Genomic DNA, 13,943 nt, shown 5'->3' on the forward strand with positions numbered 1-13,943 from the left:
AGAAGGTAAAACTTTGTATTCGACCTGAGCTCCATCGCAGTCCGCCTAAAGTTTTGGGTTTACCCGGTCTAGCGAGACCAGTTATATGGCGCCCCACCCCTCGGTTAGTACTATATGCTTTTAAGCAGTATACTGCATTTTATTCTTTACAAAATCAGATGTCAACTTCTACTTATTGAATGTTTGTCATTTGGTCTTGTTTTACTCATAAATTTAAGCTCTGCTTTTCTAACCAGGTGTGGTGTCTTTTGTGTGGTGTTTTCCAAGTCTAACTATCTGAAGTGTTGCACAAATACTTTACACATTGCCTCTTAAGTTAAGCCTGACTGCTCTGTGCCAAGCTACCAGAAGGTCAGCACAGGTTAATTTAGGATGTGTATCTGACTTACTAGGACTGTGGTCCCTACTTGGACAAGGTGCATACCTCTGCCAACCAGAAATGCAATTTCTGACAATGCAAAATGACACCACAAGAAACAAGTATTTCTGGAATCTCCCTCATTCTCTAGTTTCCTTATGTTCAACTGCACCATGATCACTCTCTGGAGAAAGACAAAAGTCATAATAGTTACTTGAATACCAGATTTTCCTAGGACGTATGGTGAAGACTATGACAGACCAAGGCTAACAATGCAGTTCACACAAGTGGACCTCATCCTAGATCTAACAGTAATCAATAACTATTGTGAAAGAATTCACACTAAAGCATATCATCCCCATAAACCTGTGTGTGACGAAGATCATGCACACTCAGAACTAACCATAGAATACGAGTAGACACATCACAACATTGCCCACTACAACTGCCACATAAGTGCTATAGAACTTCTCACTGAAGTGTCTTAGCTACAGCCAAAAGGGATTATATTGAAAATTGTTCAGACAGGATGATAAGTGCTTCACATAACAAATTCACAGTTTCAGAAAGCCTAACAGGATGCACAGTGTATGAAACAGTACCCACTTTCAATGTGGATGACAATATATACATCTACAAAGGGCACTGACTTGAAGTTCAAGGTCCCTTTCCCACCATACAATTAAACAGTCTAATTGTGGCTGTGCATCCTTTACCTATACACCAATGCATGGAGCATTATACAAGTCTGATGTTGCGTAACTGAGTTTTTTTTATTCTAGAAGCCGTCTCTTGTGTTGTGTCTGGCGTGGAACTCTTTTGGCTCTGGACAGACCCCCAAAGCTGTGTGATGCAATCCCTATAACAGAATGCAATGAAAGCTTGGTTTAGAATGTTGGGGTTCACAGGCACACGCAGAGGATTAAAGACATGTGATTTACAGCTCCATGCGTGACGTAGTCATTGGTGGGTACCCAGACTGGGGAAGATGCTATGAATGGTGATGAGATAGGGCATACATAACCCAAAGAAGGACAGTGCTCTCCTGGAGAGTTTGTCGTGGCCCAGCAGGCTTGCTCCTGTGTGCCACGTAGGCAAAACGTTATACATTGTATGGAGCATTAACGCTGAAGACGGTTACAACCACGTTTACAAAGTGCAGTCAAAGACTACCAAAATTTACTACATAAGACTGCAAATCATAGCGCTGGCTGACATAACAAGTAAAAAGAAAGCATAGTGTTATTACACATACCAGAGCCTTGATAAGTGGAGTGTTACGACCTTAACCGAAGCACTTGTGTTGTGCTTACTGAGCTGTCCAATACCTGAAGCGGTACACCATCAAAGCTGCCAAGGTGCAGCTCAGAACTTCAGAAGTCTTCACAAGTGATGGGGCTCCAATGGAAACCAAGAAGAAGGTCAAAACCCAAAAGTCTCTTCTGGATGATCAATTGTTTGGCCTTGGTGATGATGCAGACTCTGATGGGTAGACAACAGCATCTGAAAGAACTCCACTCTCAATGCTAGCCACTCCCATGAGCAGTTACAATGCTGCTGCCTTCCTGAAACCACCACTGCCTTTCAATGCCACCAAAAAGAAAAATATTGACAATAGATGGATTGCTTGGATAGAGCCAATTGAGGATTTCATTGACACACTTGGAGAGACTGATAGCAAGATTATCAAGCATCTCAAAATTCGTGCTGGTGATGGTGTGAAATAAGTTATAAAGAAAATGCTGAGAACTGACCAAGAAGTCACATACCATCAGATTAAAAATGTGTTGAAAGTGAAATTCAATCGAGCTCCAAAAGATTATAAACAATACATTTTCAATCAAAAACATCAAAGAGATGGTGAAACCATTGATGAGTTTCTGATTCTATGAACTCAAACACTGGAAGTTCAACAAATTTAATGACAAATAAGCTATGCATCTTAAGAGTTATTGATGGATGCTTGTCAGATTCATTCAGACAACAAATGCTGACAAACTCTTAGTCAGCAGCAGGTGTTGATGGATGCCAAAGTTGTGGAGCGTGCTGAAAGACAAGCTGCTGACATGGAGGCCAGAGATGCCCAGAAGGAATCAGTCATGAGTATGAAAAGTAAGCTGAAGCAGAAGACTGAAGAACACAAAGTGCTACCCACCTGAAGTTATGTTTTAGATGTGGATTTTTGTTTCCACACAAAGGATCTTGACTGCTATTGGCCTGATTAGTAAAGGTAGGGGGAAAGAGAACAATTTTGTGACGATGTGTACAGCGACGGACAAGGTAAGTGCGCCACGCCACAAAGACAAAACGGCTGCCAGAACATTTCAGAAGCAAGTGACTACATCAGTTGAGGCAAATTGACACTAAACAAAGTTAATCGTCATCTAAATCAGTCACGTAGTTATTCCATTTCAGTATCAAGTGAAAGTGAAGAAAGTGACTGTGCGATGTCGATGTTTACCTCTGAGAAACATGGGCACGCTGAACTGATTGCATGTGATGAAAAATATCAATTAAAGATAAGTCGACGTGCCAAAGCAGCAAAGCCATACAAACACTGATCAAAGATGTCATTGGAAATAAGTGGTTCTTCAATACTTTTCATTATCATCAGTGGTGCATCGATAAACATAATGCCTGAAGAGAAATACAATGAACTATCTCCATAACCACGGCTGATAAAAAGTCAAGATTCCTTTGTAGCAACAGAGAAACATAAGAAAACAAAGGTAGAAGCACCTTGCTGTGGGTTCAGGGTGCGGCGTTAAGTGCCTGTTTAATCAGTTTCAATACAGCTGCTGATATGGGACTGATTTCTGGAAATTACTAGATGAAAGCTCACAAAGAAAAAGTAAGATTATTTCCTTTGTTGTTTCATGGATTAGGAAAGTTTAAGACTATGAAAATAAAACTGCATATTAAAGAAGATGTCCGTCCTGTTGCTCAGAGATGGACAAATTGCTTTTCATTTAGAAGAAGCTGTTGAATAGGAACTTCAATCACTACATAAACATGACATTACTGAGCATTTCACTGCTCCATCAAAGGTTGCTCCCCTAGTGGTGGTGCACAAAAAGGATAGTAAAGAAGCTTTATACATTTGCATTGACATGCACCAGCCAAACAAGGCGATTGAACAGGAATGACATCCAGGTCCACACATTGCTGACACGATAATGTAATTGAATGGTGCAAAAATCTTTCCTCGCCTTGATTCAAATAAAGGTTATCATCAGTTGGAACTTGAAGAAAGTTGCAGGTACATTACAACCTTTTCTACACCTCGGGTTGCTTCGATTCAAAATAATTTGTTTTGGTGCGTCATTGGCTGCAGAACTTTTTCAAAACATCATTTGATGCATCATACAGCCTGTTGTGAACGCGTTCAATTATAGCAATGACATATTAGTTTTAGAAGCTACATAGAAGGAGCACGATAGAGCTCTCACACAAGTATGCTGTTTACTCAGTGATGCAGAATTGAGTTTGAATGCAGACAATAGTGAGTTCAACAAGACAAAACTGAATCAGTGGGAGTCCCCCTATTCCAATAATGACTCAGTGGGGGTCCCCAAATTCCAGTAATGATTAAATGGGAGTCCACAAAAGTCAAAAGGTGAAGAACCTTTGTTCCAAGGTAAGGGAGGGGAAAAAAGAAGAGAATAACAAAACACTACTCTGTTTTAAATTGCAGTGGCTAAAATTCAGAAACGGAGAACGCTGATAATAAAACTCAGATTACAGTCTGCATTTCTCCCCTACAGCAATTTTTTTTATTAATGGTAACATTTTTAAATATTCATAAACGTTTCAGGAAATGTGAACAATTGACCTCCATTTACGGACGTCTTGTGTTAAGTTCATTTACACACCCATCCAATATTCTTAAAGACAAAAGCAACAATTCACTTTCAAATGAAAATATTTTCATCTAAATATTGGATATCTGACCTCAGTCTCCTACCCACAAACTGCCCACTAGTAGTTTTTAATGACAGTGTTTGCTAATGAGGTACATACTATACATATTGTAACACCCTTACAAAGTCAGTTTGATAATTCTTAAACATCTACTGATTTGGGGAAATGCCAATGTTTAAACGGAATAGCAATGACTGCTAACAGTATCAATATCCATTGAAAACAGGAAATAAAACCAAACAAGCATTTGCAATGCAATGGGTCTCGTGTTTGCTCGAGTTCGAGCTATTAGTGTTGTACAATTCTCAACTGGACTTTTTTTGCCACAAATTGAAAACTAAAAGTATAACAGTTGACATACGCAAGCCTATTAAAAGCGCCATGGCTGCCATGAGCGTGAGAACGAAGAAGAGACACAAAAGGAAAAAGAAGTTCACTTGCAGTCAAACATATTGGCAAACGTGCAATTATCCATGTAACGGGGCGATGGCCAGGTCAATGACAAAACTGTCCCAAGGAGGTACAAACAAAGCATTTACCAATGACAGCAAAGGATTTTTGAAGGGCAAACCCAAGAACGAGTGATAGTGATGGGCATGAGGTGGGCGTGGTTTAAAGCCCACAGAGAGATTACAACAGGCCAGAGCGCTTGCGTACTCAACCTAAAAAAACTAAGCTATGAAAAAGGTCAATATGAAGATTATCCACAGATAAGAATGTAGGCCAACTGGAAATTGTCATGACATTGTACTCTCTCCAATTTAAGGGCTACCTGTTTCTACTGTAACTATCAAATGGGGACTGTCATTTGCAATTTAATGCGCAAAAAGGTATGTCCACTGCAATGAAAACAGAAAATAAACTGATGACAAACCAATATGAGTTAAAGAAACCTACCTTCTCTGCTGACTCCCTGGCTGGGATGCCTGCGTTGGAGATAGAGATTGTGGGGAGGTGGAAGCCACTGAGGTGGCCTGTGGCAGAGAACCAGTCCTCCCTGTACCACCAGAAGCAGGTGGTAAGATAGAGGAAGGAGTGCGCAAATAAGAGCGGTTAGAAGTGGACACAATTGAAGAAGGGCGGCTGAAATCTTGACTGCTTGATAATGAGTTGTAAGACGTAGGCTGATTTGTCCATGGTGTCTGTCTCCAGGAGCTTGTTCCTGATGAATCCAAATTGTCTAAAGATTCACCCCTGGCACGGAAAAATGGTTACATTCAGTTTCACATTTACCAAACAAGCAACAAACCAGTAAAAATAATTTGTTGTTCTATGAGTACATGGATTTACACAGTTTGTGATGTCAGGGGATTAACAAAATCCCCATCACGTGTGTTCTAGCCTGTTGATGTGATTGCTCATAAGGACCATTGCAGAAAAGAAATATTTGAGTTTACAGTGATGTCACTTCCAGAATCAGCTACACTCAGTATCTCCCATCTGACATTTATGAAAAAGACATTTGGGGAAAACAACTGAGTAGCTTCACTCTGCTCCTTGCGGTCTGCCAATGCTCATGTGCTGTGCCTGTTATGTTATTGCAATTTAAAATAATACAAACTTGGCACAAGAGCATTACAATGATTTTCATAAGAAACCAATTAAGTTGCACATTTAGTCTTGTTTTTAGGCATTGAGAGATTAGGTTATTTTCCCAGAAAAACAGGTTGACAAGGGAGGTAGGGATTTACACCTGATTCACTACTTCTAAAGGCAGCAGCTCTTGATGTTAGACCACATCTCCTTCTCTCTCTGTGGAACTGAGTACATTCTCTATAAAGTTAGCAATATGTAATGGAAACACCTAAAGCACTGTTTTAGCCCATTTAGTTGACCAAAGTTCTAGGGCAACTGACATCAACAAACATACATTAAAAACAATAAACCACAAAGAAGAAACAATATGCAGCAAAGCACACTTAAAACATCTCTAGTGAAGCAAAAAGATTATCAGACTTCACTCAAAGGATATGGTGCTTGTTTCAGAAAATGTTTATCAGTAAGTAGGTGCGTATTACTACTGGAAATTCTGGAGCAACTCAGTCGCTAGGAGTTTCTTGTATGCGATTTATTCGGAGACCATATTAAGTATGACATGATTTTAAATTCCCAATATAGTTATACAAATTGAAAAAGACCTAAGGTGCCAACAGAGCTAAGCTAAGTGCTCATTTCTTTACAGATGATGTGTTGTAGTGTTTTAATAATTAGAAAGCATTGCTTAATTCAGATGTGTTTAGGTTAGCATAACCAGACTTTAGTTGGCATAAGTATGCCACAGCCATCTTGCATCGACATACATTGAAAAATAAATATGCACTTTAATATCACATTAACACACCTTTTCGGGTGTATGTCTCGGAGTACATTTCCATTTAAAAAAAAAAATTGCAGAATAGAAGCTAACTTCACTAATGATAAAATACAATTGCATTAATGTGCCTTACTCCCGAGGAAGGCCGTACCATGGATGTTCCCGTCTCTGTAACAATTCAAGGTATTTTCCTTAAGGTGCGTGCATGGGCCATTCATTGCTTGAACATATTACTGCATTTGTCTGCTATGAAATGCCCAGTCATATCCTCTTGATTTGTATTCATATTTTGTTTATTATTATGTAGCAAAGTAGATGTTTACTAGATTTATACGTATTTATTTTACCATGTTTATTTGAGCAGTCATTGCTTAATAACATGGATCTTTTCTAATCAAGCTCTATTATGACATTTCACACCAGGGAAGGTGTGTGGCTTTTCTTCCTATAACCCTTTAACATTCCTTGTTTTTGGGCAATGTGCCAGACTTACCCTGGCCTTTTTAGAAAGGAAGCTCTATGCTAGTCTGTTTACTCACTTTACATTTCAACTGCTCCTGCATTTCTAACTGTGCAGACTCTGCGCCAGTCTTTCCTTTGATTTATACTTAGAGTCTTTTGGTCTCTATTGAGGCCGATTATGTCAGTCTTCTTGCTGAACTATAGTTTGGTTCTGGCTATTTACTTGCTTTGAAGACAGGCTTATGTTGATCCTTTGGCATTTTCATTATTCGATTCATTATTGAGGCAGATTTGAATTTGACAAACGAATTACTTTCTGCAATGATCCTAATTCTGAATAAACCTTTATGGTTTTTATTTTGAAATTTGTCCTGGGAAGGTTTCTTTTGTAGGTATTTGGGCTTAGTCTTACAAAACCTCATTAGGCCTTACTAAGACTCAGACAGCCCCAATCAAATTTGTGAACCCTCTAAATAGTTAATTACAGCTACATAATATAATGAGAAACTATGTAACTATTGGGCCATCAGTATATAACAAAAAAGACAGTGGGAGACCGCAGCCCCAAATTTAAAAACAAGTAAGTTAAACAGTACAGTGCTAATATGTGGGTACGTGGATGCTAGTATGGTAAACTGTAACTGTCAAAACTCCAGTGAATGGAGTAGTTCATCCTGGTGAAAAAAGGCAGCCAAATGCGCTTGCACAATGATCAGTCCTGGGTTTCATGCTCATAAATGATACTGCAGATAAACGTGGACGCAAAATATGGTTTACTTTCAGATCAACCAGAGAGATGCCACATGGCTAGTACCCAACAGGTATATAAACCCATAAGGCACAATGTAAAGTGACTGAAGTCATTGGGACTGTGATGTGGCAACATGCAAAGTTATGCATTAGTATGTATTAGGGTGCAAAACATCCAAGGAAGGAGATTTCAAACACCACAATAAAGTAAATAAAATGGATCAAGGGGTGGTTTCACATTGTCACTTGACAAACTGCAAACAACTTAAGAGGTCAGTATTGAGATAAAAAAGAATGACGTGGTGCGCAGCAAAAAAAAAAAATAGCATTAAAAAATGCGATCTAGTGGCTACATTGCTGCCCTATAAACTAAAAGAACTGGATTACCACACTTGCTTCAGTACCTTATAAAATTTTGTATTTTTGCCAAATCATATCTCTGGGTCTCAAATTGCAAAAATGTGCTAATTAGGTATGTGCTAAGAAGATATGTAATTACCAAATGCATAGGGTGCCATCGTGTTCTGGCACAAAAACATGTCCCCCCCCCATTATTTGCCACTCAACTGGGTTCCAAACTTCATGCTGTCAACCTGTACATAGAGCTTAATGTTCACCTTAAACAACAAAAATAATAATTTTGGCTTTGGTAACTTGTCCATCTACCATTGTACGAAACCGAATGCCACAAGTTAATCCGGTGTTTACCGCCACGGACAGGCTTGCGGTCGGGGACTCATAATCCCCAGGGCAGCGGAAGCCTGGCGGTATGTTGGAGGGGCCAGCGGTATGGCCGTGGCTATAGCGCCACGGTCATAATTGCTGGCAGAACACCGCCAGCCTGTTGGCGGTGTTACCGCCACCTTACCGCCGGCCGCCAGGGTCGTAATGACCCCCATAGTTTCTTCATTCCATTAAATTAAAGTATCATGGATTCTGCGAATGGTGTAAAGGTGTTGCAAAAAAGACTTACTTTCAAGCCAACCGACTGCTTATCTATCAATTTGCAGAGCTGGGCAACATGCACAGCTCTCATTAAATAACATGACTCTTCTCACAGTGGCAGTAGGCTTCAGAAGAAAGTATTATCTCGTTAAGAGTTGCTAGACAGACTGACTGTAGAACCATATCTATTCCCCAACCAGATCATCTTCTAGCAGATAAAAGTGGTGATGTGGCCTAGAGGCTAGAGCTGACGCTCTTGAAACCTGGAGAACCAGGTTTAAATGCCATCATGTCATTCTGGGTAAATCAATTAGTGTCGCTTTGCATAAATGTATACAAAAATGTATATGTGTAATCCCTGTTTGACATACTCAAACTTTGTAGATTATCTACCAACCCCTCGCATAATGCACAGCACTCTGTGGCTTCACAGCTAATAGTACAAGTTACTTACCTTTGGTAACCAACTATCTGGTAGAAGCATATTCTAGTTGCAGATTCCTTACCTTAGAATTCCCCCCCCCAGGCGTCAGACTGGATCTGGAGATTTTTCTTCGTGCAATACCATTGCACGTCAGCAGGTGGCGTCGGTCGACTCCGCTGGCGTCGTTATGATTTCGGGAGTAGTATATAGATGCCGCCCTTGCGCAGTGACGTCAGTTTCTTTTAACAACTGTCTATGCCAAAACGCAGAGCCGCTAAGAACCCTGAGATTGGTGCGCCAGAGCTGAGGACCTGAAAGGGGGAATCCCTGACCCTAGAAATCAGTTTGCAAGCAGGGAGGATGTGTGGGCAGTAATGAATCTGCAACTAGAATATGTCTCTACCAGATATTTCATTACCGAAGGTAAGTAACTTGTACATCTGATAGAGACTTCTAGTTGCAGATTTCTTACCTTAGAACAGATACCCAAGCAATTCCATCCTCGGTGGTGGGCTGTGAACCAAGATCATACTAGGAACTCCTGCAGGACCGAACGACCAAAATAGCCGTCCCGATGGACCTGACTGTCCAGGCAGTAGTGCTTAGCAAACATGTGCAGGGACGCCCAAGGAGCTGCCTGGCAGATATCCAGGACAGGAATTCTGCGTGCTAACGCAATGGAAGCAGCAGTTGCTCTGGTGGAATGAGCACTCAAGCCTTCAGGAGGTTGCTTTTTGGCCAAAGTGGAGCACATTTTGATGCAAAGAAGCACCCATCAAGAGATGGTACGCTTTTGCACTGCCTTCCCTTTTTTCGCATCCACATACCCAATGAAGAGTTGATCGGCCACCCGGAAATCTTTAGTACGATTGAGGTAGAACGCAAACGCTCTTTTTGGGTCCAGACAGTGGAGTCTCTCCTCCTCATGGGAAGGATGTGGGGGTGCACAGAAAGTAGGCAGAGTGAAGGACTGGCCTACATGAAAGGGTGTAACCACCTTAGGAAGGAAGGAAGCCCTAGTGCGCAAAACGACTTTGTCAGGGTTCACCGGCAAGTATGGAGGTTTTGAGGAAAGGGCCTGAAGCTCACTCACCCTATCAGAGGTGATAGCGACTAGAAAGAATGTTTTGAAGGTGAGGAGCCGCAAGGGACAATTATGCACTGGCTCAAAGGGGGTACACATCAAGTAAGTAAGTATAAGATTAAGGTCCCACTGAGGCATGATAAATGGAGTGGAAGGAAGCCCTTTGAGGAATCTACTCACAATAGGAGACTTAAAGAGTGAGGGCTGATCAGGTAGCCTAAGAACGGCTGAAATGGCAGATAAATACCCTTTAAGGGTGCCCAAAGCAGAGCCCTGCTGGGCCAAAGAAAGAATGAACAGAAGAACCTCGGATAGAGGGGCGGAAAGGGGATCAACAGATTTGCTGGTAGTCCATGACACAAATTTATTCCAACAACAGGCATATACCGTTTTGGTGGATGGACGCCTGGCTGTCAAGATAACATTGCAGACCTCGGGTGGAAGGGCAAAAGCCATCAACTGGTGCCGGTCAATCTCCACGCATGAAGACGGAGGTTGAACAGGTTCAAATGGAGAACCGTCCCCTGTTGTTGCGACAGAAGATCAACCCGAAGAGGCAGTCTGAGGGGAGGATCGATGGACATGCTCAATAGCTCTGGATACCATACTCTCCGTGCCCAGTCCGGAGCCACCAAGATGACTTGGGCCTTGTTGTTCCTGATTTTCTTGAGAACTCTGGGCAGAAGAGGGATAGACGGGAAGGCGTGAAGGAGGTCGGAGTTCCACTTGAGACGAAAAGCGTCTACGAGCGAATGCCACCTTGGAAACTCCAACGCGCGAAACGGCTGACATTGCGCATTCTCTGCAGAAGTGAACATATCTAACCAAGGCTCTCCCCACTGCTGAAAGAGACCTTGTGCCACCTCCGGATGGAGACACCATTCGTGATTAGCTGTGCATCGATGGCTGAGTTTGTCCGCTCTGGCGTTGAGGGAGCCCACCAGATGTTGAACCATCAGGGTAATGCCCTGATGTTACAGCCATGTCCAGAGGCGTAGTGCCTCCTGACGAAGGGTCCAGGACCCTACTTCACCCTGTTTGTTGGGGTACCACATGGAGGTAGTATTGTCCGTGAACACCTGCACTACTTTCCCTTTGAGAAAGGGAAGGAATGCTTTCAACACAAGCCTGATCGCCTGGAGCTCCAGCAGATTTATATAGAGCCCCGACTCCACCGGAGACCAGAGGCCTCTGATCTCCATCTCTCCCATGTGGCCATCCCAACCCAGAAGGGACGCATCTGTCACTATAGAGAGATCTGGTTGGGGAAGGGAGAGGGATCTGCTGTGGACCCAATTTGGATTCGAAAGCCACCACTGCAGGTCATTCGCAGTTCCCTCCGAAATCTGGACCAGGTCGCAGAGATTCCCCTGATGCTGCGCCCACTAGAACTTCAGGTCCCACTGCAGAGCCTGCATATGCCATCCAACATGTGTTACTAGCAGGATGCAGGAGGCCATGAGGCCCAGCAGCCTCAGAGTCAGTCTCACCGAAACCCAAGATCGAGGCCGAAAGATCGGAATCATAGCCTGAATGTCTTAGACTTGTTTTTCAGGAGGATAAGCCCGAAACTCCACTGTGTCCAGAACTGCTCCGATAAAAGGGAGCGACTGAGAGGGTGTCAGGTGTGACTTCAGCACGTTGATAGTGAACCCCAGCGTGTGCAGGAGGTTTGAAGTAGTCTTCCTCTCGAACTAGATCGGGACCTACATGGAGTCGAGTGCCGGGCCGCCATTAGCTTTAGGGACTGCTCCCTCAAAGCCTTTGGGTGCATGGCCCGGCACTCTGAGCACGACTTCGGGTCGTGGTCGCGCTCGAGACACCACAGACACACCCGATGAGGATCCGTCACCGACATCGTCTGATGACATTCCTCGCATGGCTTGAACCCGGTCTTCGGGGACATCCTCGACGTACCAAAGTTGCACAGAAAAAACTCGACAAAACGGTCAAATTCAGCCAAAAAATAGCCAGGGTAGCTCTTCTCCGGATCAGCGCATGGTGCGGAAAGAAAAGAACTGACGTCACTGCGCGAGGGCGGCATCTATATGCTACTCCTGATGTCATCACGGCGACCACGGCACCAACGACACCCGCGGAGGCGACCGACGTCACCTGACGACGAGCAAGGGTATTGATCAAAGAAAAATCTCCAGATCCAGTCTGACGCCTGGGGGAAAATTCTAAGGTAAGGAATCTGCAACTAGACGTCTCTATCAGATTTGTGCTATATTAATACTAATACATACATAGTCTTGAAAATCCCAGTCTCTGCTTACACAATGCTTTTGGGGTTACAGGACTAGGAAACTCACCAAGAAAAGCATGTAAAAACATTGATCACTCCAAGAAGAGTTTGGGCAATGATCATGTCCCATCACTTTATCTTCCAAACCCTTTTCAGCCTCCTTGATTTTTAGTGCATCAAAAACAACTTTGAATACACAAATTCTGGAAAAAAAACTTCTCTGAACAATTACAATATATTTATCATCCTACAAACCGATTCTTGCTGCGCTCACCAGTTTTACAAACATAACTAAGAACAGTGCGGAATTGTCAACATGCAGCTAACCTTCTCATTGTATTGGGAAGACTGCTGGGTTCCTTTGAAGCACTGGAAGCACGCTGCCTTATCCAGCTGTTGTCGTTCACAAGTGAAGTAGTCTTCCTCATTTCCTGGATGATGCGCTGCCTTTCCAGTTCTGCATTAGTCTGAGGTTGATCCTTCTGGTATCCTCTCTGGGAAGATGTGGAACCCCAGCCATTATCTGAATGCCTGCTGCTGTCTAAATAACAAAAAACACATATTTATGATTAGAACTGGAAAAGGTCCCAGCAGAATCTGGTGTTTCACCAGTAGTTGGCAAAAAGTTACTTTTGCTTACGGTAACAGCCAGAACACTGTGTCAATGCTTTTTTGGTCTAATCTACATATGCCAGGTTGGACAATATTAGTTTTAGTTTATAGTTACATAAAAAGCCAATCTGATTTAAATACTCTTAGACCCATTAGCTTTAGGATAGTTTGCCCCAAACTTTTTGCCTTCACTGCTCCTATATTTACTTATCTTGTTTTTGCTGATCTTGTTTTTTGCTGGCCTGCTAGCCAGAGCTAAAGTGCTTATGCTCTCTCCTTAAAACAAGGTGGAATTGCCTTATACTTAATTAGTACATTGAATTTACTTGCAAGTCCCTAGCAGAGTGGTACCCCATGTACCCAGGGCCTGTAAATTAAATGCTACTGGTGGGCCTGCAGCATTAATTGTGCCACTCACTTAATCAGCCCTTCTAAGCATGTCTCAGGCCTCCCATTGCAGCCTATGTGTGCAGTTTTTAAGCTGCCATTTCGACCTGGCAAAATAAAAAACTTTTGCCAGGCCCAGACCTTCCATTTAATATATAGACACACCCCTAGGGTAGGCCCTGAGTAGCCCAGAGATCAGGGTACAGTGTATTTAAAACTCTGGTTATGTACTTTTACGTTTTACATGTCCTGTAAGTGAAAAACTCCTAAATTTGTTTTACCTACCTCTCCCATAGGAAAACATGAATGTTATTTTGTTACATTTAATAGGCTGTAACTTCCAATTGGGAGCAGGTAGACATGTCAGGTTTGTTGTCAAAATAATTCTATTTAAAAGACCCCTTTAGTTGTGAAGCCAGATTTTTAATCACAATTCTA

The 13,943-nt window shown here is 42.4% G+C and overlaps 1 protein-coding gene across 15 annotated transcripts in view; it reads right to left on the minus strand.

The window, feature by feature from the left end:
- LMO7 (LIM domain 7) overlaps positions 1-13,943 on the minus strand; it is a 411,754-nt gene that overhangs the window by 23,537 nt on the left and 374,274 nt on the right. For all 15 annotated transcript variants that reach the window (XM_069205263.1, XM_069205262.1, XM_069205261.1 and 12 more), the window contains 2 exons: positions 12,834-13,047; positions 5,177-5,473 (listed from right to left, as the gene is read on the minus strand). In XM_069205263.1, coding sequence (XP_069061364.1) covers positions 5,177-5,473; positions 12,834-13,047 — 511 coding nt within the window. The remainder of the gene's footprint in view (positions 1-5,176; positions 5,474-12,833; positions 13,048-13,943) is intronic.

The sequence above is a fragment of the Pleurodeles waltl genome, chromosome 8, assembly GCF_031143425.1.
Source record: "Pleurodeles waltl isolate 20211129_DDA chromosome 8, aPleWal1.hap1.20221129, whole genome shotgun sequence".
Lineage (NCBI taxonomy): Eukaryota > Metazoa > Chordata > Amphibia > Caudata > Salamandridae > Pleurodeles > Pleurodeles waltl.